Consider the following 24,473-nt stretch of genomic DNA (forward strand, 5'->3'; position numbering starts at 1 on the left):
AAACCCTAGCCACTTCACTCCACTCCCCTCTGCCACCCCAGCTCACCTCCGGCGGTTTCCGGCCTTCTCCGCCATGGCAGGCAGCGGATCAGACTCCGGCCAGTCTGGATTCGTCGACCGGAGTGTCATCCCGTGTGGGTTGGAAGAGGCAATGGCAGTCCGCATTGCACTCCGTTGCTGACAATGATAGTGCCTGGCCGGCGGACGGGTCCATCCGTGCGCCGCGACGCCTTAGCGTCAGCTCACCGGGCGCTCGGGTCCTCTGGTGCTGGATCCTTGTGGTCCCGGCAGCCGGAACACCTCTCCTTCCCCATCACCGGCCGGGGAGACTATGAGTCCCAGCGGTAACGGGCGGCCCGCTGTGGGAAGGAGAGGATAAGGGCCGCCGAGTCCCGTATCGCGGCGAAAATGGCGGCAGTGGAGGCGACTGATACGGCGGCGCAGGCGGCCGCAGAGGAGAAGCCATCCGCACCCGCATTGTGAAGAAACGGCTGCGGAGGAACACGCGCGCCCTTGCCCGAGAGAAGAAACGGGCGGTCCGTGCCATGGCTGGACTACCACCGAAGAAGACGGCGAGGTCAGCACCGGCGACGAGCAGATCCAGCTCGATCTGTACTGCTTTTTCGACCGGTACTTCCGTGAAGACAGCAAAGGCGTCGGGAAGGGCAAGGGCAGTCGTGGGTAAACTCCACCATAGACATGCCAAATTTTGCTAGTCCGATGGCATGTATAGTGTAGTGTGATGGAGTAGTTGGACGATGTATGTGCATCGACGTAGTTGCATGAGTTTGTATGGATTTGAGATATGGTAATTGACGTGTCCGGGCGTTTGAGGGATTGGATTTGCCAAGTCCCGGCTGTAGATGCTGTTAACGGAACGTCCCATTCCCAACAATAGATATGTATCAATTTATATCTGGGTTAGATGGAAACAAATCATCTAATTTTTAGCTCTTTTGGAAAGGTGCCAAACGGTAAACAATCCCAACCATAAATATCTCCGATCACCGTCGCTGGCCAACGGTCTATTCACGTCTATTAAGAAAACCATGATTTCTCATATTTATTAATTAATATGAGGTGCAGTTGTTGTTCTTGGTAGTGTTATGCAATCAGAAGTAATGGATTCTAGTCTCTTGAGTTGAAGTTTGGATTTGTTTTCTATCTTTTAATTTATTTATTTAATGAGCATGGCTTCTATTTTTAGTTGACACGCTAATGTTTGCCTCACAATATTATAAAAGGTGCATTGTTGAAATACATGTTCCACTTCCTTCATTCGTAAGATGAAAATAATCTAAACAACAATAAAAAACAAAATTGTAGGTATTGATGAAAACACATCATGGACCAAGACCTGGAACACTTAGCATGCATATTTTCCCCAAAGATCCTAATTAAGAAAATAGTCCGAAGGATAATGAATTTGGAAACAAATATATTTTATTTCAATTTAGCTCTTAAATGTAAGCGCTAAATAGCATCTACAAAAGCTCTCCATAGTCTATAAGACCATCAATATCTTGTCCAGTAGAAGAGGGCGGCACATCAACCCATCCACCATTTACCATGGAAGACTATCCTAGATCAGTACCGCTAGAGCCTAAGTAATCATCCATCCCTAGGAAACTATTGTAGAACGACTGATCTGATAGAGCATGACCCCATTGTTCAGTGTTAAATGGGTCATCAATAGAAAAAGCATTGCCACTCGAGTACCCAAATAGTGGAGAGGCCTCCAAATTATGCCCTGACGTTGAGTCGTGGTTTGCATCACTTTGTTGTGGTTGCACTATGTTGCAAGGACTTTCATAGTTCTGAACATGCAACTCCTCGGGTTGAGTTTGCTCATGTACCTGATTTGGTATGGGTTGGACATGGGAAGCCAAGTGTGGAGCTAAAGATGGTGGCGCAAAGTCAAACATTTGTGGTACCTGCATAGGAAAAAGTGGTACCGAAGTTTGTTCTGGTTGTGATGGTAGTGGATCTGCAGGTGGCTGGAGTTGTGAGAGATTGTGAGGCCACGATGGATGCATTAGTGAATGAGTAGTACCCAAATGATCTGTCGGCAGAACACTTGGTACTTGCAGATCTTGTGCTACACATGTGCCACTGGTCTTGGCTTCACGACCATGCAATGGAGGTAGACGGCATCTAATGTCTTTTTGGACCCGAGAGAGCTCACTGAAGAGCTTATTTAGAGCTTCAAGACCGAGATCTTGTTCCTTCGTGAAGATAAGATTTGCCACCATACTTGGATTCTCTTCTTGGATACTTTTCATACGAAGGATGGAAAGTTTCTTTCGGTCTTCCTCGGTCATGTTCTCCATGTCCAACTGAGCCACCTCGTTTTGTAGGCTTCCAATCCTAGCAGTGGTTGCCTCATTGGTGGAGGGAACTGCTGGTGGAGCTCCAAATAGGAAAGCATCAACAATGGGATCGGCCAATGGCGTCCCAAATGAGTGCATCTTTCCATTCTTTGTCTCTAGGACGACTGCAACCCTAGCCCTAGTAAGGGCAGAGATGTCAGACGCCCTCTTGAACAAACCGGAACGTCGCTTGTAGAAGGTGAGATCACGGTCTTTGTCATTCTGGATGTATGCCACACCTGACCGCCTCTCTTTCCTCGGCATACTATTGTGGACAAAGAGGAAGAAACTTACTACTACAAATAGGAAGCACAAGTATCTACAGAAAACTAGAGATTTACAGGTACTATTGGCTAACAGCATATTGGTGTAGGATATGAGAAGATGTACTCCCCTTATATAGAATAAAAGGGTTGTATGGGAGTGCTATTTGATATGCTAAGATTATGTAAATATTTAGTAAGAATTAACATACATAACTCATAAAAGGTGCTAGTTTATGGATACTATTAACTCTCGTCCAAATATACATATGTGAATGCATTGACATCCTTCTTTGCAACCACTGATATGTCTTTCTTATGATGTAAGTATTCACATCCATATATAGAACTATTAACACTTACAAAAATTGAAATATTAAATGATTGCCATTTGACTACATCCATATCCTTATCAAGAAGTATTAAATGGGAGTTAAACCCAACTAAGTTTTACTCTAATATACAAAATAATTGTGGTCAAATTTGTTTGGTTGTTAATTGCGTCCAAATCCTTTGTTGATCACATTGATTACGTCCTAATATATCAACGATCCCATTTATTACATCCATATCCTGTACTATCTATGAACTATCTAATCTAGAAGTGGTCGTCCTTTAATCCATAATACGCCAGTATAACATGGACCTTGCTTTGGGCCTTAACTTAGAAACTGAGATAGCAACTAGGAATGATACACTAAGAGAAACTAGAAAATACCAAGACATTTGGTAAGTCATGGTATAACACATATGTTACTTTGAGCATCGACCTGCCTCCTTGGTAAGCCCAGTTCCCACGGAAGATGTGTTTTTATTGGTTACACATGTATATATTGGGCCCTAGTTTTTTATGGCCCATAAAACAATATGTACAAGGCTTTTTTTGGAAGGAGCCAACACAACCTAATATATTATATATTAAAAGTAATTGACGGGCTCACCAGAAAAGGATAAAAATGCTAGAAAATCCCTCAAAACTAAAAACATCCGACTGACAATCTATTATATATTAAAATTAATCAACGGGCTCCCGAGAAAAAAGATAAAAAAATGTTAGAAAACCCCTTAAAAACAAAAACATCTGACTGACTATTTAATAGGCTGGAATTTTATAACAATTAGACTAGTTTTGAGTGAAATAATTACCCACCATTGCCATTATAAGAAGAAAAATGGTTCATCCAACTTATTAGGACGTGGGATGATGCCATCTTATTAGGATGTGGGCTGATGCCATATTATAATGGAAAAAATAGTTATGTTCCAATAGTACAAAAAGGACTACTCACACATGAACACAGTGGCAGCAATGTTCATGTAAATGATCTGTGTGATGAATTCCTCCTTGGCAGAGTACCTGATTGGATCTCATGGAGCAGAGAGGTGGGCGGCGCAAAAATCCTCTATTAATATTTGTGAGGTTTTCAAGAGTATATAAAGGCAGCGGAAGATAGAGGCGATGGAGGCAAGATCTATGGCGGCCATGCTCCCCATTGGATGCTAGCGCCGACCAGTGGCATGTGGCCTAGGGGGTCCAGGTGGGTCCAGGTCCCTCCGGCTTCATTTCTTCATGAAACTTAGTATTTTTTTTGGTTTTTTGGTCCCTGAAAAATTGATTTTTTTAAATCCAAAAAACAACAACCGGCACTTTGCACTGTATTAATAGGTTAATCAAGAAAATATAAAATTTGATGCCAATATTATGCCATCATGATATAATTATAGCATGAAACAATAAAAAATTATAGATACATATAGGACATATCAACTGGCATGAAAAAATTGATGTTTTCTAGGGTTCATTAATACTCGGCAATATTGTTCCCCAAGATAACCAGATAGACACAAGGTACTCCTTGGTTCCTACTGGTTTGATGTCTAGGCTAAAATTGTGACTAGCACGAATAAATTGATGGCTTTGTCTATCGCTCAGTATTACTTGATGACACCCTTCTGCTGGGTAGCTGGACAGAAGCGAGGTTCTTCCTACCAATTAGAAATGGGCGACTCCCACTATGTAGCCATCGGCACGTTAATCCAAGCTAAAATGGTGACAAGCATGAATAAATCGTTATCTTTTTCTAAGGCTCATTAATAATTTATGGTACTATTCGGTTGGATAGCCAGGCGGAAGTAATGTACTCCTTGTCAATTTGAGGGGACGACTCTTGGCATCTAGCCATCTATGTAGTGACTAGAGCAAATAAATTGATGTCTTTCTCTACAACAAATGATTGATGGTACTATTCGGCTAGACAACTAGACAGAAGCAAGATACTCCCTGGTTTCTGCCAATTTAAGGCGGATGGCTCCCGGTAATATGTGCATTAATCCAAACACAAACAGTGACTAGCACGAATAAATCCATGTCTTTCTTTTAGGCTCTTTAAAATTCCACATTTCGACTAGGTTGTTTGAAAGCGTGAGGTGGGCATCTTCTGACACGGAACCACATGCACATTAATCCATGCTAAAATGGTGACTTGCACAAATATATCGATGCTTTCTCTAGGGCCCATTGATGGTATCATTTGGTTGGATAACCGGACGGAAAGTAAGGTATTCCATGATTTCCTATCCATATAGGGTGGGTGGCTCCAGGCACGGGCCAGTTACACAATAATTCGGGCTCATCTAACATGAATAAATGAATGTCTTTCTCTATGGCTCATTAATGCTTTGGTGGCACTCTCTGGGGTGTACAAAAGCGAGGTACTCCCTTCTGACTTCGAGTGGTTGTGGGGCCACTAGATGGACACAAGCAAGGTAGTACCTGTCATTTGGGGGAATATTTTAAATATTATTTTTATGACATAAATTTCTAAAATATAATATTTCACCGGTAGTACTTCGACATGTCGGTGCGAACAATGACAGGTATCGTTGGCACTGCCAATGATACATTTGTTGTCGTTTCGAGTCATGTGGGCCGTCATCAGTGCATCCTGCACCAGCCCTCCCACATGACACACTCATATAGAGCTAGCTACCTTAGGTCGTGTACAATGATCCTGTCTTCGCAATGTCACCTAAGATCGTTGATGAGTTAAACGAGAGTGAATGGAGGAAAAAAGGATTGCCATCTCTTACCTAAGAGAAGGTCTCTCAAGAAAAGAAGATACGACAATTCTAACCAATGTACTAGATGTCATCTCTTATATTCTCTAGTTTAATTTTAACCATCGCATTATTTTAAGAGCGTGTAAACGTTGCTTGTTAGGCTAAGAGCTAATTCATTGTATAATATGTTTTTAAGCTTCTCCAAATGACATACATAGCATACGAGAATATTGTAACGAGTAACTATTTGTGTACAGTGTGCTCGATCTATTATGAAGATATAAAGCATGTGTAATTTGAATGTAATGTTGCAAGGGAGGTTTGGGACAATCTTGGTCTACTGGAACTCACCGAAGAGGCATGCATGCTAGAACATTGAGGTGGTGTTTTTTTCCCACAAATTCACGAATGTTTTTTAAATTTGCTAATATTATTTTTAGAAAGCATGATTTTTTTAGTTTGAGACCATTTTAAAATTTTCAGATATTATTTTTAATTGGGGAATATTTGTAATTTGATAAGCATTTTAAACATCCTAAAAATTATTTTAATTACATAATATATTTTTATAAAGTTGCAAACATTCTTAAAATCCACTGATTTTTTTTCAAACTTGGAAGCATTTATTAAAATTCTTGAAAATATGTTGAAAAGGAATAAAATTTGTCAGCATTTGTTTAAAGTTTCACAGTAGGCAACCTTTTAATTAGTTTTCTAGTAAATGGCTCAAAAATAGATCTGTACAACTGAGAAAAAGCTATATCTCGCTGTACAGCAAGATATAACCTGAGCTCGCCTCTGAGGCCACCTTAGTGGGTGGGCCCAATGGTCCGGATTTGGAAAGGTAGTACTGACTGGTACAGACTTGTTTTAGAACCAGTTTCTCAAAACAAACTTGTTTTAGAACCTTTCGAGTTATTTTTTCTTTTTTGTTATTCGGTGTTTTCTTGGTATACTTCATTTTTATTGCCTGTTTATTTTCTCTATTGGTTTTCATCAGTCTCATTATTGAATTTTATGTTTTTCATTCCTTTCCCTTTTTTGCATTTTTAAAATACACGTTGACTTTATTTAAATACACATTGAAAATGCATATACATGTTGAACCTATTTGGATATACGTTAAACATTTTCCAAATACAATTTGAATACTTTTTTAAATACACCTTGAACATTTGTCAAATGTACATTAAACATCTTCAAAATAGAATGTGAAATTTTCTTAAACACACAATGACCATTTTTCATAAATGCCATGAATATTATTTTTAGTTGTGCAAACAGTTTTTAAGTGCTACGGAAATTTTCTTCAAACTCATGAACCTTTTTTGAATGGTACGAAATATTTTCTGAAGATTGCACAAACAAAATTTGACATTGTATGAATTATTTTTTTAAATGCCACGAACTTATGTTTAAACATATGAACATCTTTCAAATATGAAAATTATTTTTTGAATATTGTGAACATTTTCTACACACTATGCAAACAACTTTTTTACGTTACATCAAGACTTTTTAATGCTGATCAACATTTTAAAAAGTAAATAAAATAAAATAAATAAATAAACTATTACTCAAAAATATTTAGAAATATAAAATGTATATAAAAATCAAACGCAAGCAAAGGAAACAGTGCAAGACTCCCTATTGGCAGGGCGACTACGGGATCCCTCGAGCTACTGTCTCGCTAAAAGCTAGACATAGCGGCGCCGTAAACGCATCAAAATCACATTGGATTGGATAAAAACCAGCGAAAGTGGGCCGTCTCAATACGTGCATGGCCTTAAAAAACCAGATGACGAACCGCTGAACCGGCGGTCCAATCAATTGATGAAAATATGAACCGACAACTTCACTGGTTTAGTCACTGATCTGGTTTTTAAAACTATGGTATAAAGGGTTGACCAACAAATTGGAGTAGTTATAATATCTACAGTCGGACCTCTCAAACCCACCTCGTACGTCTAGGCGGGCCGCCTGATCACTGACCGGTCACGTTTTTTCGACCCAGGTGGACGCCTCAAATGGGTCTCAAACGCCTAGGCTGATCGACACCCACCATATCCAGGCTAAATATGGGGCGGATACGGGGGCCGGGCGCGCTCGCCACATCGGACCCGGCCCATCCTGGCCCACCTGACCCTACCTTTGCTATAGGATAGCACTTGAGAAGATTACGGAAAAAAACGTCCATGGACTGTACCGTTTCTTGAACCATTGGTTTATTGGGCTCGTTGCCATGGACTGACTAGTGACCACTACTGATTGCTAATACATTTTTCTCAAAAAAAAAAGATTGCTAATACATTTTTCTCAAAAAAAAAAAGATTGCTAATACATGAGATTCAGTGACAAAATTAATTATAGATCTGACTGACCTTTACTCGCTTGACAATTACAGATAACTCTGTCGCATAATTTCCAGAGGGAGGGAGGCACGCCGGTAGGTGATTCCCCGCCCATGGTTAGAACCTTCATGGAACCAACAAATCTCACATTGCTGCATTTTAGTCAGTTCATTCAGCCTTATCCAAGCTTCAGAGTACTCGTCAAATGCAAGTTATCATATATCCAATGACTCGGATAAAAACAGCAAGCCACTTTCATATATATGGCTCAGTTTGCGGGTTGGGCGTCGGTCGATGAATTGAACATAGGAAAATTTAAAGTTAGTGAGATTGTTCTGAGGCCATTTCAGTAGTCTTTTTTCTTTGTCGACCATTTAATTAGCCTTTCCACCTTTTGTTTCTGAATCTTCAGCCACGCCTACATTTGGAACCCCTTTGTTCCTTCTACTAGTGCTCATCTTTTTTTTTTCTAGTGCTCATCGGTAATGTGGCGACAAACTAAATATTATTGCACTTTTTATTTATTATACAAGGATTTTATGAGGTTTCTTCATGCTTTGGTCTATTTATCTACTTATATGTGAACAGTTTTTAGTGAGCTCTTCCCGGCACAGGAAAAAAAGGACAAAGAAAAGAGTCCTCTTCATTTTCCCAATCCCTGAGAGTGAGATACACATTTTTGTTATTCTCTCTTTGCTGGTGGTACCGCTACCTTACATGCCAAGAAAAGGCCCATCTGAATTTTGCTGAAACTCCCTGATATGTCTAATGTCTTTTCTAATCTAATTAAGCGAGTACTCCCTCTGTAAACTAATATGGACGCGCACAACACAACCCGCACACGCGCGCTACCTTACATGCCAGATTGTCTATTTTTATCCGAGACTGTATTCCGCGATCCGTCATTGGGGTAATGTTGCGGGAGATTTTTGTTTCTGGCGTTTGACGAACTGACTAGTGACTGCTACTGTTACTTATTTCTACATTCACTAGTTAAAGTTTAGTACAGTAACAAAAATTAGTGTGCAATTTATGTTTATGCTCATAACAATGAGTCATCTGACTTGGTTTCCTAACTATTTTCCAGGGGAAGGGAGGGATCCCTCGAATCTGTCAAGACCGAGATGGGGCAGAAGATGGCATTGGCACATCCAAAGCTCACATTGGTCGACAACGGCGGTTCAGAAAATGAGCAAGTAAAGCGTCCAGGCTCTCGGTATGAAGTGAGGACTATCACTATTACCTACAACTACAAAGTAAGGAAATTTTGGTCATTCTCATAAAAGTACTTTTCATGTCTCAGATTATCTGTTATCTCTGCGGCATATGTAAACACATGCTGAATTTGTTGCTTTGTTTTGGTTGATTACTTTATTTTCAGAGGAAGAGAAGGTGGCCAGCCAACAGTACGATAGAGCATAAGCCAATGTTGGTTGACAGCGGCAGTAGCAGCGATGCCAAGAGTGACAAGAGTGATGACTATAAGCCTCCGGTAAGGCATTCCATGAAATATTTTCAAATTGTCTCTCTTAAGACATTTTCAATGACTTTCAGCCACCCATAAGGCCTTACATTCAATAATTTAAATCTGTCTCTTCAGAAATTTTTGCTGTTCAAATATTGATGTATTTCACAGACCAAGAGCCTAAATTTCTTATTGGGAAAAAATAGCCGACTCTTTGATTGGTTCTTTTACAGACCAAGAGGAGGAGGCCACCAGTTCTCAAAACCGCCAAGAGCAAGAGAGGGAGGCCACCGGGTTCGAAATCAGCCAAGAACAAAGAAGATGGCATTGGATCCTTGAAACCAGGCATTGAGCTCAACGTTGGCAAAAGCTTCAGAAGCTTCAAGGTCGCTCCGGAAGTCGCTCCTACATGGGCGTATGCAGAAGCCCATATGCCCTTTGCTCGCTGCAGGAGTGATCATCGAGACGGTTCTCATAGCCGAGGGCATGAGGGCCTCCGCCGCCTGCGAGGACCTCACGCGGTGGAAGAAGGCCCTGGAGTCCTTTGAGATGATGGGCATGGACGTTGGCTTCATGCGCGAGCGCGCCGACAGCCTCCTCACCCTTCTCGAGAAAGCAGATCACCTGCACAAAGGAATAGAGGCGGCAAAGATGGAGCGGGCTCGCGCCACCAAGGGGTTGAGGGTGCTCAAGTTGAAGCTGTCGAGCATCAAGGACGCTCTGAAGGAGATTGACATGGAGTTGCATGAGATGGCAAGTGATAGAACAAATGGCTTCAAGTTAATTTGGTAAAGAAAATATTTTGCTCAAGAAATAAGTGACGACCAATTTGTGGTGTGTTAATTCGGTCTCAAATATAAGACCAATGGTTCATGATTTGTTTGACAAGTAATGTAATTTTATGAGATTCTGCACCAGGAGACAATTTTAGAATGAAAGTGATAAAATGGATATGCAAAATTCCTCTCGATTTACACAAAGCAAATGGCTCATTTTTTTGTAAACTGTATGCTGCTGACTACAACGGCTAAATATATTCCACTTATTCCATAAATTGTTTTCACTTAAAGAAAAAGTATATAGATCATAGTAAGGCACAACAGTTAATAAATGAGGGAGTCACATCCATCGATATACATTTCCATTGAAGGAAGCAAGAGTGAACTCAAGTTCAGTTACAACAACCAAAACCCATTCTACAGGGTTCTGCATCATGGCCGAAACAGCATTGAACTCCCCACAGAAAAAAGGAACAACATCAAACTGCGACAAAATTGCTTAACTATGTATCACTCAGTCAGATCCCTAGCCTCTTGGTGCCACACTCTGAACAGAACTTGGATGTCGCCCTTAAATACGGCGAACCGCACTCGTCGCAGAACTTTGCAGGGCTGCTTGGCTGAAATACAAAACATGCCATCAAGACAATTCAATAACAGTGCACCTGATTTGAACATTAAAAGTAGATTTCTGTTTTTGTTCAGCTGTCGAAATAATGCAGTGCAGACAGACAGGATGACTTGCAACTAATTACTGCATGATGAACATTTTGATACTACTCCCTCCGTCTATTTGAGCGACAAGTAATATGGATCAGAGGGAGTACTATATTTGGCATGTGACTTGGCCAGTACTAAAAATAAAGATTCACTCACAAGAATATTCGAGCGTCCTCCAAGGTGGTTGTGTCCAGCTTGCATGGAAGATAGATGCGGAGATAGATAGGACTGGTGCTGCTGGGGGTTATCTGACAGTTGCGAGGACGATGCACATGGATGAATGGGAGGGAACTGAGAACTATGTTGGTTTTGCTGGATGTTGTCATGCTCTGCTTGATCGAGAAAGTGCAAGTAAGGTTGACTTTCTATCTGTTCAATGTGTCGCTTCGATGATGACTCATGTTGGTTTTGCATCTGGAAGAGAGCAAGCTATTAGTGGTGACCAACTGAAAAGGTGGATGAACCAGAAAAAAATAATCTCATTTAACAAAGTAGAAGGACCGGAGAAGTCACTGTGAATTTGGGATATTGTCACTAGTCATGACAGGTATCAAAAGATAAGAGTTACCTCGAATGGTGGACGAAATTCTGAAGAACAAACCAATGGAGAAGTCTCATCCTCTGACAAAACCTGGACAGAGGAACCAATTAAATGAATAATGGAATTGGTTTAGCTGCAACCTTAGAATCTTAAATCCAGTATACACTTACGGATGTGCCAGGAATGTCAAATACTGGCTGCAGGGTACGCCTGTACTTGTGTCGAGGTGAATAGAATTTGTAATCTCTAGATGAAATGGCCACTTCATTTCGACCGGTCAATCTTTTGAACCTGCACATTTAGAAAAAAAAAATCAAGACTTAGAAATACATAAATCATGGCATATCAGAGGGTACCAAGAGTCAAAGTGGAAAAGTGAGGATAAATAAAGCTTTTGCCTATAATTATAATTAATTTAATTAACTGAAGATTTGATTATATTAGCAAACTTCTGAAGTTTCGTATTCATAATTCATCCTATATTGAAAGCAATCGGACAAGAATACAGTCAATTTCTTATAGTTACCTTAAGCAAGGAAACAAAATATATATGATTTGTTCCAAGGAAATGCCAACAAAGGAACGGAGTCTGTCATTCAAGAATATGCAGTATTTTGGCTTATGAAAATAGTAACTTTATCCACACCACTTACAAGAGACGATGGTTTATAGTAAGAAATATTACAAAGCAATGTATCTGTTTCGAGTGCATATTTAATACAGAGTCTGTAAGTTCAAAACAAGGAAGGGTTTCTAGAAGCAGAATTTGGTCAAAGGAAAAGTTTTTTTTTTGTAACTGGGCCACCAATTCAAGAATATGCAGTATTTTGGCTTATGAAAACAGTAACTTTCACACAATTTACAAGAGAGCATCGTTTATAGTAAGAAATATTATCAAGGAACTTATCAGTTTCAAGTCCATATTTACTACTCCCACCGTTTCATATTAGTTGTCGCTCAAACGGGTGTATCTAGCACTGAAATACGTCTAGATACATCCGTTTCAGCGAAAACTACTACGGAATGAGGGAGTATAAGAAAGGGTTACTCAGAAATGGCTTGATAATATCTAGGAGTAGCACTGAAGGGAGTATAACAAAAGTTTCCCAAGATATGATAATACAGAAAAAGTGAACAAGCAACAGATGCATAAGGAAGGAAATACAGGGTGAATCAGAGAAAATACCATTCCGCATCCTGCATTCTCATATTATTTGGCCTCTCTATGATCACCAAACCATTGATTACAACAAAACGGACCCGCTTTTCTTCCTGCACTACAAGTTCAGGAAACTTGGTCTTTGTTGCATTAGAAGTAGCCAGCTCCCTCCTCCTGAAGCTACAATTTCCTGCCACATAACACCAAAGGAGACTCGGATGAGAAGAACAAATAACCAGAGTAGAGTGGGCGCGACCAAATACAAATTTCCATTCACTAATCATCATCATACCTTTCTTGGGAAACTTTTGGGTCAGCTTCCTGTACAAGCCGCCGGCAGCTTCAAGAGCTACCCCAATAGTTTTCTCACGGGATCCGGTCAAGGAAGCAAGACGTGCATTGACGTCGCTCACCAAAGACTCGTACAAGTTGGCTATGTACATCAAGGGCAAAGCAAACCTCGGGTCGCCTTCGTATTGCACCTCTTGTTGCTTTCTTTTGTTGATTCTATTGCTGGCCAGGATAGAGTCATAGAGAGAGGGTTCTTCCACCTCAATAACATTCTGGCCAATAAAATGGTCAATGATGATGTCCAGGAACCTAGACCGTGCCACTTCGATGGGCACAACATCTGTAATGAAGAGGGGAATCAGGCACAGAGAAAGCAGTAACAGCAGACAGAGCAGGATGAATTTCGAAGAGTTGTACCTTGTGGTGTTAGGATATTAATATGACTAGGAGGCCTGCTGCTGTTCTCAAGAGCCGAGTGCTCGTCGTCAACTCTGACACCGTGGAGGCTTAAAGAGCTGCTGTATGATCCATGCAAGCAATCCTAGCAGATAAAGCAACGGTCAACACTCAAAACCACGACGTTGTGTTTTGTTACAAGAAACATGCTGTTCTGGGGCATTTAAAGGATATGCATCCATTTTTGGTCGGTCGAAGTAACTGCCAACAGTCAATCTTGAAAAATAAATAAATACACAGAATGTTTTAATTTCACAAAACAACACATTCCTACCTCCGCATGTTTGGCCGGTCAAAGTAAATGCCAACTGTCTACCTTGAAAAATACAAAATGACACTTCCCTACCGCCCCATTCCACAAAACCAAAGGCAAAATTTCTGGCACGGAAACCTTGTACTTATGTGCATTTAAATACACAGCATTTTTCGAAGTAAATGCCCAGCAATGAACAGAGCCTTTTTTACTTTGTCATTATGCATTCAGGTTCACATGCTGGTTATTACAATGAAACACATGGTAAAAATGGACAAATCCTAACAAGAAAAGCATAGCTTGTAGCACTACAAATCCAACCCCAGGCTCACTAGAGGTTGAAGCCAATCTGCTCTGCTCCGGGCAACACTGGGTTTCACCACCGATTGGAACGAGCTAACCAGCCATGGGTTCAGTGGAGGGGGGGAGGTTACCACGGAGTTGGAGTCGCCGCCGCCGACGAGGCTGTCCTCCTCGGTGAGGGCCTCGGGGTCGACGTCGCCGTCGCCGAGGAAGACTGCCCCGGCCCCGGCGCCGGCGGAGTATGCCCGCATCGCCGCCGGCCGAAACCCTAGGTGGATTTAGAGCCTGACGCCCGGCGCCAGCGCCAGCACCAGCATGGCGACGGGGGCTGGCTGGTTTCCCCCTAAAAGAGCATCTTTTTCTTACGCCCGCCGGCGGTTTCCCCTAGGTAGGATATGCTCGAGCTGGGAGCGGGCCGTGGGGCGGCGGCCGGCGGCGGCGCCGGATTCGCTTTGGGAAGGGGCGGCGTGGGTGTGGGGGTCGAAGGGGGGTTTGGTTGGTGGAGTAGCAGAGTATTGTTTGCTCTGCTCTGCCTCACTACCGGACTGCTGACAGAACATGACACACATTTTGACAGTGCAGTGCAAACATCTACTACTTCTAGGATCTCCATCAAGATTAACATAAGCACATTGTTTGATCTGCTTCACTTTGCTCCATCATAGAACACATGTGCATACAATCTCATCATTATCAGCCTGAGCTCTGAATAAGGTTCATTCAGCACAACATAATACAGAAACTTGACAGTGCAATGAAGCCATCCAATAAGTATTAGTATTATTATCCCCAATTCCCTATTGTTCATTTCATTTGATCAAGCAAGGCAAGCCTGCCATTGTTATTTACATGTTCAGTTGAGAGCTCCTGGCATCTCAAGTTCAGATATCAGAGCTTCTGTTCTGAAGCAGCAACAGACGTCCTCTGTTTTGTGCAGAGCCCAGTTCATCCGTTCATACATACATCATTTTACACACAAGTAAATGCATACACAGAGAGGAACAACACAGGCAACTGGAAGGCCTGCACTACACGCTGAGCTCGGTCCTCGAGACGAGGATACCGTCGGCGTCGGCGTAGAGCCACTCGCCGTCGCAGATCCTGGTACCAGCAACGGTGACCGGGACGTGCTTCTCGCCCATCCCCCTCTTGTCCGACTTCATCGGGTGCGAGCCGAGAGCCCGCACGCCGATGTCGCACTCGTTGATCTCATCAACATCCCGGACGCAGCCGTTGATCACGATGCCGGCCCACCCGTTGTTCTGCGCCAGCATGGCGATGTTGCCCCCCAGGAGGGCGCGGCGGAGGCTGCCGCCGCCGTCGACCACCAGGACCCTGCCCTGGCCCTTCTCCTCCAGGAGCGCACGGACCAGGACGTTGTCCTCGAACACCTTCACTGTCACGACGGGACCGGCGAAGAGCCGCCGGCCACCGTAGACCCTGAAGACGGGCTGCAGCGCGCGGAGCTCGCCGCTGGTGATCATGTGTGAGTTTGCGTCGCAGACCTCCGCGGTGGCCAGTGGCAAGGCCGCCATTTTGGGTTCAGCAGGGCTGCTGCACGAGCGCTGTCAGCACCTTTTCGAGAAAAACAAGTGTTGTCAGCAGGAGTAATAAAGCTGCTCATTCAATCTGCATAACAGCAACAGGTTCTCCAAAGATATGCATGCAAATCATGCACTTGAGCTTATAATACTGCAATAAGGAAGACATATTGTTCAGTTATATGTGGCTTAACAGTTGCATAGATCTCAGGCGGATGAAATGCTGGGACTCCATTTAGGAAACAAACATGATGAAATTTTCCATGAAACACAAGAATCACCAAGTCAGCCTCATTTGATGAGACGTTCACGTTTTGACAGAAGAAAGGTAACCAACCACTCTTACCGGCAAAGCCGTGAGGAGGCAATGTTGACAGCGAAAAACAGACTCCAGGGAGCTTCAGTTAGTTGGTCGCCGCCGGTGGGAGGCAAGGCATCAGGTAGCGGTGAGTTCTTAGTGCGTGCCATGCCATCAGATAGGAATACCCATCTGCTGTATAGGTGTTTTGTCAGTAATGATGCTATTTGAATATGCTGGAGTAGCCAGATGGAATAGGATTACAGTTAATTTCAGACAGTTGCCTTCAGCAAGGAAACATTTTTTGCCTCTACGTGGAGGCAGACAAATTTGGCGGTGCATATAAATGACTACCCAAAGTTTGGCTTGCCTTGAGTTTAAGATTCAGAGTAATTAGTAGTGTAGATGCAGAGAGGACATTGACAAGAGTAAGGAAGGAGCATGTAGTCGCGCTGCGCGCTTACCGGAGTGGCCACCGGCGTCGGCGTACGGCTCGAGCGAAAGCAGCGCCTTCCCGGTCGCGCGTGCCTCCCTCGTCTGCTCCAGTCGCGGGCGGTCGTCTCCCTCCGGCGGCGCCAGGAAAGGCAGACTAGCCCCTCGACCGCGGCGTCGCGACGGTGGGAGACTGGCGGGGCAGTAGAGGCTTGAAGTGAGGGAGGGATGAATCAGCGCGGCGGCGGAGGAGGAGGAGGTGCCCCGGCCGGCGAGCGTGGCTCCGGTCTGCGGTTGGTTCGAGCAGAGCAGAGCAAGAAGAGGAGACAGGGTGGAGCTCTGCTCTATCATTATCGTGTGGTTTTTCCTTTCTTTTCTTTTCTTTTTCTTTTTATTGAGTAAATTGATTGATAAATGGTATGCCATGCCACTTTAATAATAATAATAATAATAATATAGGGCAAAGAGAAGATATTTTTTGTGGGGGCAAAGAGAAGATAGAGACACCGGTGTATTGCCAACGTCGTCGAACCATATCAAAAATTCGAGACCAAGAGATTGGCAAAAACGTCGTTCAAGGACTCAAATGCGCAACACGACGAGGATCACCGTTGACGCCCGGGAAAAGAATGGAAAAGAAAACCACTAATAAGGAGCTTATCTCACTCACGCCGTACAGACCAGTCTCAACGACCACAAAAGCCCAAGGTCGAAGGGCATCGCGCAACCGAGTCCACAAAACGGCACCGGTGTGCCGGCAACATAGGCAAAGAGTTATATATAATCGGGGACACAATCAAGTTGATGAATAAAAGTTCATGCCCACAAGTTCAAAATCATACCCATAAGTTCATCCAACCAAGTTCAAATGCAAACTAAAGTTCAAGACATGAAAGACACATCAATCTTCATCTTCCTCGTCTTCGTCTTCGTCCTCATCTTTCGAAGACGACTCTTCCGCCTCCGAAGATGAATCTTCCTCCCTCTCCGCATCATGTGAAGCTCCGACGGTGTTGGCAAGATCTTCAACAGCATCTTCATGGGAATGTGTGTGACATCGAAAGACATTGCACCCATGGCGGCCGGAGGTGCACCCATGCCTCCCATGACGGCCGAAGGTGCACCCATGCCTCCCATGGCGGCCGGAGGTGCACCCATGCCTCCCATGACGGCCGAAGGTGCACCCATGCCTCCCATGGCGGCCATAGCGTCGGAGGGTGCTCCAAAGCCACCCATGCCTCCCATGACGGCCAAAGGTGCACCCATGCCTCCCATGGCGGCCGGAGGTGCACCCATGCCTCCCATGACGGCCGAAGGTGCACCCATGCCTCCCATGGCGGCCGGAGGTGCACCCATGCCTCCCATGCCGGCCGGAGGTGCACCCATGCCTCCCATGACGGCCGGAGGTGCACCCATATCTCCCATGGCTCCGAAGCCACCCATGCCTCCCATGGCGCCGAGGCCACCGCCACCCATTGCACGAACCAGGGCTCTTTTTTGGATTAAGACTTTTTGTTGGGCAAGATTGACATACTCTTTTTGCGCCGCATTGAGTTTAGATGTGTCCAAGAAGAATAAGTGCTTCTCCCATTCCAACAACTTAGCTCGCTCCTCGTTGCTCACTTTCCTCTCCTCCATGTAGCTGGCGCCCGAAATACGCCGCGCGGGTAAGTGTTTTCAACCGCGCACCCAACCCGTTATAGCGCGCGCGCCGTTTTTGCGCGCTCGCTGGAGCGACCCGCCGCGTTGCACGCGCGCTAAAACGGCCTAATTTGCGGCGCGTAGCTAGTTTAGCGTGGCTGTTGGAGATGCTCTTACAACGGAATGCAACGGAGGAAGTAACTCTCATCGGTCCAAGTAAGTTTCATTCAGCGGAATGCAGGCACCCAATTGGCTTTATTATTATGCCCGTTCTTCATTTCATTTGATTAAGCAAGACAAGCTTATCATTATTACAAATACTCACCATATAATAAAATTTTAAAAATGTTCACTGTATATTAAAAAAATGTTCATTTCAATTTTTTAAATGTTCACCGTATATTACAAAAAAACTTGATATTGGTTGCTTTGCTCCACTGAAAAACACCAGTACATTTTGGCCAGCCCGAGTAAGTTTCATTCAGTGCAATGGAGGCATCCAACTGCTTACCTTTATTACAAGTTCAGTTCATAGCTCCTGAATCTCAGGTTCAGATCTAAGACCATTCAGTTCAGAGCTGAGCCCTCCTTACCAAGGTACGAGACCTTTGCAACCAGTACGAGAGATATATCACTCGCACACGTCGCCGGACAGCACAGACTGGCTCATCTAGGTGGCCGGAGGGGGATGTTGGTGATGGACGGCGCCATGGACGACATACGCATCACACAGCGAGGAACACAATGATGTTGTGCCTGTTCATGCTCTTGGTCTTGGCAAGGCTCCGAACTGCCCTTGAACCACCGGTCCCCTCTCCGGCGTGCCCCCGCCAACGGGCGCTTCAGGCAGGATGGGAGCGCCGGCGTACTCCGCTTCGGCAACCTCGCGCACCACCAAATGGCCGATCTGCAGTTTCGGCACGCATGCCAGCTGGTAAGGACGAGAGAATATGGAGAACAGAAACCACAGAGGCAGCAACAGCATTACAACATGACAATTATTACAGGCTTCTGAATCTGAAGTTCAGATACAACATGATTCAATAAGGGAGGGCAGAGGCAGCAACAGCAAGCACCCTCCTCTCTTATGCAGAGCCCAGTTCATCCATCATGTTACAGACAAGCAAATACAACCACAGAGTGGAACAACACGACCAACGAGGCGTCAGCCTCTCCTACACGATGAGCTCGGTCCTGGAGACGAGGATGCCGTCGGTGTCGGCGTAGAGCCACTCGCCGTCGCAGATCCTGGTGCCCGCGATGGTGACCGGGACGTGCTTCTCGCCCATCCCCTTCTTGTTGGCCTTCATGGGGTGCGAGGCGAGGGCGCGCACGCCGATGTCGCACCCGTTGATCTCGTCCACGTCCCGGATGCACCCGTTCACCACGATGCCCGCCCACCCGTTGTTCTGCGCCTGCTGGACGGGGTTGCCGCCCAGGATGGCGCACCGCAGGCTGCCGCCGCCGTCCACCACCAGCACCCTGCCCTGGCCCTTCTCCTCCAGGAACTCGCGCACCAGCACGTTGTCCTCGAACACCTTGAGCGTCACGACGGGGCCCGCGAAGACCTGCCGCCTCCCGTAGATCTGGAAGATGGGCTGCAGCGCGCGCAGCTCGCCGCCGGTGATGAGGTGCGAGTTGGCGTCGCAGACTTCCGCCGTGGCTAACGGCAAGGCCGCCATGGTAGCTGATTCAATTCAGGGCTGCATTGACATGAACAGAAGAGGCACATTATTCACCAAAAACAAAGTCAAGGGCAAACGTTGCTGACAGCAGTAACCACCAAAGCAGCTAATTTCTTCAACATGGCAACATATTATATATTCCCCAATGTAAAGGACATGGAAATTATGCATGCACCTGTGCTCATACCAGTCATACGGCAATAAGGAATATACAGTACCATCCTGAACTACGCAGCTAAGCAATTGTGCGTCAATCTCAAACAGAACAAATGAGGCGATTCCATCAGCCAACAAGCATCGGGCATTTCTTTTTCTTTTTCTTTTTAGTAGGTGGTCTCAGACAATTAGGCAAGGAGCAGACCACTTCTGTCTGATTGTCACTGAGCTGAGCAAAACAAACACTCAGCAAAGAAAAATAAGAGGCTTGATATTCCTAAAGAAGACGGATACGCGGAGGAACCAGGCTAAACAGAGATACATTCACATGATCGAGGCAATACAGTAAAGAAAGAGGTTGTCATGGCCTGAAGCTCTGACACTGTGAGACATGAGGTTCAGCATACATGTCGACAGTACAGCCGCCACTGGGTAGGTCGACGCGTTCTCCCCTCTCCCTCTCTCTCTCTCTCTCTCTCTCTCAAATGTCCACTCTCTCCGCCAAGATGGGAGGGAGAAACGGATCCGCCTCTCATCTCCAATGGTGGATCCCATCGTCCTCTACCGAATCCGCGCGAGTCCCGCGGCCTATGGAATACGGATCGAAGAGCTCGAACGAGGTGATTGGACGGAGCGGAGGAAAGGGGAAGGGAGGGAGCGTTACCTGGCCGCGCGTCGCCGGTGGGTCTCGCCTCGCCGCCGTGGGGAGCGAGGCAGCGGAGGGAGGGGCGCCGGCAGTCCTGTCTGAACCAATCAGGGGAGAGATGAGATCAAGAAAGGAGGGCTCCAACGGAATGGAATCAGAGGAGGGAAGGGGAGGGATCCAATCCGAGGAGCGGGGGAGAAGAAAGGAAGCTCCTTTTTTCCTTTTTCTTTCCCGTGGTGTGATGGCGATGGTGGGGTGGTGGTGGTGGGTGGGTGGCGAACCACGAGTAGTCCGCGGCACGAGCCCACCGGTCCCACTTTTTCTTTGAAAACGAATGGAATTCGGGCACGGGAACCAACGAATATCGTCGAATACATTTTTCATTTTATTCGGATGTTTGTGTTCGAAAATACATTTTTCTCTAGCATAGGAAATACTAGATTCCTTTGTTGTCTCCTTCCCGGCGTGCGGCCAAACCAGCCGCATATGCAGCTTGGATCATAGGTCGTGATGCTCATGCCATTTTGCGTAGGCGGTCACACAATTTTTTTGGGGTTTGCATCTTCTTCCAAGCATCATTTACGAGGAAAGAAGACCATTGTGCGAGAAACAATTTAGGCGTGCTTGGTATTCTGCATACCTTCCAGCTAGGTCTCGGGGGTGCATTTTTGGCCCGTACGGTTGCCTACAAGCATTGTTGGGTCTACATAGCACGAAACTTAAAGCACATCTCAGATAGGCCCCGCAAGGAAGAACCGAATCAGCCGTTCCCACTCAGTTAGGCTCTCAGAGTGCATGGTGGGGGACCGTGGCGTCAAATTTGTGCGAGTGGGGAGATGGCGCAAGCTCGTGCACGTCCTCAAAAAAGCTGGAGGAGGAATTGGGTCACTACCCGCCGATTCACACCGTATTTAGTCCTCTTCGGCTCACCACCATAACCCCAAACTAACTACCTGGTTCAGCAATCATCCCTCTGCTCGGCTTTGACTCATTAGAGGTTGATTTGACTATTGACCGGGAACCTCCTTACATGTGGGACCCGTCCCAAAAAATGCAAAAATTACTCTCTCCTCTCCATTTATCTGTGTTGACTGCGCCTCGACCTCACGCGCAATCAAGCAGATCCCGACGATGTGGCGATGTATGGAACCCCTGTCGGTCATAGAACCCTTCGACCGGTCGCACGATGCGGTAGGGATCCTCCTCGAGCACCTTGGCCACGGGCGTTGGGACGGTGACGCATGTTGTGCGGAGGTTGTCGGCAACGGCCCTATCTGACGTCCCAATGATGCAGTGCTTTTATGGTGGCCTAGACGGTGTTGGAGTATTAGGTGTGGAAGGAGGGCATGTCGGGGGAAAGAGGGAGGGCGGCGGGACGTGGATCTCACCGCGGAAGAGGAAGACACGGTTGGGGTCCATCCACCAGGGAGCGCGATGGCGGCCTCGATGAGGATGTGCGGTATGTCTGGAAGGTGCGTTCGTCAATGCGCAAGAAGGCGTTGGTGAGGGTGAAAAGGAGGAAAGGGAGTCCCCGAAGCAGAGTGCACTAGATTTGAACTAGTGCGTAGATTTTTGTTGTAAGACTGGTACGTGAAGAAGTATAAAAGCATTTACAATACTATTTTACTGATACAAACGCTTATATATTTTTTGTATAGAGGAAGTACGTACAAATAGCATTATATATTTTTTACTATTTATACTGTTTTATATACTATTTTACTGATCTAAACGTTTATATATTTTTTTGTACAAAGGGAGTACGTACGAATAGTATTACTGAGCACTGAGCATGAGACAACGTGCATTTTGATTTCGGCCACCTGTGGTTGAGTTGGTTAGGTGGATAGTAGTATTCCCAATCCACCAGGCAGGATTCAAATCCTGGTGCTCGTATTATTTCTGGATTTATTTCAGGATCTCCGGCGACGCGCTTTCAGTAGGAGGAGACGTTCCCGTCGACGACGAGGCGCCTACGGTGACTTCGTAAATCTCAAGATGATATGCCGGCTCAGTCTTTTGAAGGTGCTCATAGGAGTAGGGTGTGTGCGTGCGTTCATAGGGATGAGCGCATGCGTATGTATATGAGCGCTTGTGTTTGTACTGATGCTAAAAAAAAACCCATCGCACACTCGCTGTCCACGAGAAGCGAGCCTCGCTCAGGCTCAGCATCACCGGCGCAGCAAGTGCTGCACGAGCTCGTCGACGTACTCGTCCTGCTTGGCTCTGTCCCAGAGAACCGCCTGGAGCTCCCCGGCGTTGCGCGCGAACGCCTCCCCTTCCTCGTCCCTCGCCATCACCCGCCGCACCGTTGCGGCCACGTCGTCCCTGCCGAACGACCCGTCGCCCTCGTCCCTGGGCACCTCCAGCCCGACGCCCCTCGCCGCCATGCCGCGCGCCGTCACGCCCTGGTCCAGGAACAGCGGCAGCATCACCAGCGGGTGCCCGAACAGGAAGCTCTCCGCGAGCGAGCTCAGCCCACCGCGCCGTGCGCCAGGATGCGCACCTGCGGCACCCACCCCACGCGCACCACGCCGCGCCCGGACACGGCCACGCGCTCCTCGAATCCGTCTGGGAGCAGCGCGGCGCTCGGCCCCCGCAGCGCCCAGAGGAACCGCGCGCCCGCGAGCTCCAGCCCTAGCGCCAGCTCGCGGACGTGGTGGCCGGTCAGCGGCGCCTCGCTCCCGAACGCGACGTAGATGACGGACCTCGCCGGCTGCTCGTCCAGCCAGCGCATGAGGCTCGCGCTCTCGCTCTCGTCGTCGACATGGTCGGCTCCTTCTTGGGCGGCGAGCGCGGCGTCGTATGGGGCGAGGAGGCCGCAGAGGGCGACGGGCTTGCTGAAGAGGTCGGCCAGGAAGGGCCCGAGCGGGCCGTCGACCTCGCGGCTGCCGCGCAGGATCACGAGCGGGCAGCGCTGCTCCGTCTGCCAGAGCCGGCAGGCGTCGGACGGGCCGGACGCGTTGGCGCGGAACGTCTGGACCAGCATGTCCCTGGCCTCGTGGAGGCGGTGGGCGATGGTGGTCGGGAACGGGATCCACCGCGGCTGCGCCATCAGGTCCTCCGCCGTCGTCCGCGGGTGCGCGTCGTTCGCCGCCTTGGGGCCGATGAAGGCCATGAACGGCGCCGGGCAGATGTGGAACAAGGCGCACGGCACCTGCAAGCCAGCATGGAGCATGGTGATGGCCTGATGGGATGGGAGCCATGCACGCACGCCATGGAAAAGCTATGCATGTACCTTGTGCTGCTCAGCGATGGGCGGGAGCCAGTAGTGTGCGAAGTCGACGAAGATCCAGTCGGGCCTCCTGCCGAACTCCGTCGCACCGTCCCCGCCGGCGCAAGCCTCGTCAAGAAAGCCGGCGAAAGGGGCGGCGAGGCCGTCGAAGTGTCGAACGCCACCTTGAGGAGGTCCACCTTCTCTGGCGGGACGTCGGCCGTGGACTCGGCGCCGTCCGGCAGGCCGTCGACGCTCGGCAGGAGCAGGGGGAGGAGGCGGATGCGGGGGCTGACGAGCCTCAGCCTGGCGACGTTCCTCGGCGTGGAGACGAAGGTGACGGCATGCCCGCGCCTGGCGAGCTGCTCGGAGAGCTCGAGGAAGGGGACGAAATGGCCGAACGCTAGCCATGGGAACACCACGACGTGGAGAGGTTGAGGCGCTGCGCCTGTGGCCTCCCTGCTGGCTTCTGCCATGGCGTCCCGGAGGAGACAGCTATATTGTGAACTTCAACGATGTGCTTGTACTTCCTATCTTCTTCAGTATCAAAACCATTGTGATGTGTGCTTAAGTTGTTTAGAAATATATGTCCTAGTCCTACTTTCTAGATCTTCCACTACCAATAATGCGGTGTGGTACATTTCTTCCACCTTGTTAATGTCCTATATATACTCCCTCTAATTTTTATTTACTTCGCGTATTAGTTTTGGTCAAAATCAACCTTCGCAAACTTTGACCAAGTTTAGGGACAAAAAATATTACTCCCTCCTTCCATCTATATAGGGCCTAATGCATTTTTTAAGACTACCTTTGACTATTGACAAGATTAATAGTGCATGACATGCATAAT

At 46.7% G+C, this 24,473-nt stretch overlaps 4 protein-coding genes and 1 pseudogene across 6 annotated transcripts; all 5 read right to left on the reverse strand.

The window, feature by feature from the left end:
* Positions 1-1,577: 1,577 nt before the first annotated feature.
* LOC119328548 (MADS-box transcription factor 22-like) lies at positions 1,578-2,732 on the reverse strand. The gene has a single exon (XM_037601527.1). It carries the CDS (start codon positions 2,730-2,732, stop codon positions 1,578-1,580), a length of 1,155 nt encoding a protein of 384 aa, XP_037457424.1.
* Positions 2,733-10,598: 7,866 nt separating this feature from the next.
* Positions 10,599-14,539, reverse strand: LOC119331533 (uncharacterized protein At2g02148-like). Its single transcript, XM_037604700.1, has 8 exons — positions 14,142-14,539; positions 13,416-13,539; positions 13,000-13,338; positions 12,735-12,897; positions 11,719-11,839; positions 11,576-11,638; positions 11,164-11,421; positions 10,599-10,907 (listed from the first exon to the last, which is right to left on the reverse strand). The coding sequence occupies exons 1-8, from the start codon at positions 14,259-14,261 to the stop codon at positions 10,806-10,808; spliced, it is 1,290 nt and encodes a 429-aa protein (XP_037460597.1). The 5' UTR covers positions 14,262-14,539; the 3' UTR covers positions 10,599-10,805.
* Positions 14,540-14,765: 226 nt separating this feature from the next.
* Positions 14,766-16,624, reverse strand: LOC119332525 (putative 4-hydroxy-4-methyl-2-oxoglutarate aldolase 2). 3 transcript variants are annotated; one of them, XM_037605704.1, is made up of 3 exons: positions 16,314-16,622; positions 15,898-16,041; positions 14,766-15,585 (listed from the first exon to the last, which is right to left on the reverse strand). In XM_037605704.1, exon 3 carries the CDS (start codon positions 15,543-15,545, stop codon positions 15,039-15,041), a length of 507 nt encoding a protein of 168 aa, XP_037461601.1. In that variant the 5' UTR covers positions 15,546-15,585; positions 15,898-16,041; positions 16,314-16,622; the 3' UTR covers positions 14,766-15,038. The 3 variants fall into 3 exon arrangements, with proteins under 3 accessions (XP_037461601.1, XP_037461602.1, XP_037461603.1); XM_037605705.1 differs by having other exon boundaries at positions 15,898-16,044; XM_037605706.1 differs by lacking the exon at positions 15,898-16,041 and having other exon boundaries at positions 16,314-16,624.
* Positions 16,625-18,889: 2,265 nt separating this feature from the next.
* On the reverse strand, positions 18,890-20,665 carry LOC119330211 (putative 4-hydroxy-4-methyl-2-oxoglutarate aldolase 2). The gene is made up of 2 exons (XM_037603329.1): positions 20,428-20,665; positions 18,890-19,625 (listed from the first exon to the last, which is right to left on the reverse strand). The coding sequence occupies exon 2, from the start codon at positions 19,602-19,604 to the stop codon at positions 19,098-19,100; it is 507 nt and encodes a 168-aa protein (XP_037459226.1). The 5' UTR covers positions 19,605-19,625; positions 20,428-20,665; the 3' UTR covers positions 18,890-19,097.
* Positions 20,666-22,108: 1,443 nt separating this feature from the next.
* On the reverse strand, positions 22,109-24,099 carry LOC119331485 (annotated as a pseudogene).
* Positions 24,100-24,473: the final 374 nt, after the last annotated feature.

This window comes from Triticum dicoccoides, chromosome 7A (assembly GCF_002162155.2).
Source record: "Triticum dicoccoides isolate Atlit2015 ecotype Zavitan chromosome 7A, WEW_v2.0, whole genome shotgun sequence".
In the NCBI taxonomy this organism is placed as follows: Eukaryota; Viridiplantae; Streptophyta; class Magnoliopsida; order Poales; family Poaceae; genus Triticum; species Triticum dicoccoides.

Excerpts from the sequence above, each read along its gene's own strand:
- LOC119328548 (XM_037601527.1), bottom strand. The coding sequence starts at position 2,732 with ATGCTGTTAGCCAATAGTACCTGTAAATCTCTAGTTTTCTGTAGATAC.
- LOC119331533 (XM_037604700.1), bottom strand. The coding sequence starts at position 14,261 with ATGCGGGCATACTCCGCCGGCGCCGGGGCCGGGGCAGTCTTCCTCGGC. Across the intron at positions 11,639-11,718 it reads TTGACATTCCTGGCACATCC|GTTTTGTCAGAGGATGAGAC; the intron begins GTAAGTGTATAC and ends TCCTCTGTCCAG. Across the intron at positions 10,908-11,163 it reads GAGGACGCTCGAATATTCTT|CCAAGCAGCCCTGCAAAGTT; the intron begins GTGAGTGAATCT and ends TTTGTATTTCAG.
- LOC119332525 (XM_037605706.1), bottom strand. The coding sequence starts at position 15,545 with ATGGCGGCCTTGCCACTGGCCACCGCGGAGGTCTGCGACGCAAACTCA.
- LOC119330211 (XM_037603329.1), bottom strand. The coding sequence starts at position 19,604 with ATGGCGGCCTTGCCGTTAGCCACGGCGGAAGTCTGCGACGCCAACTCG.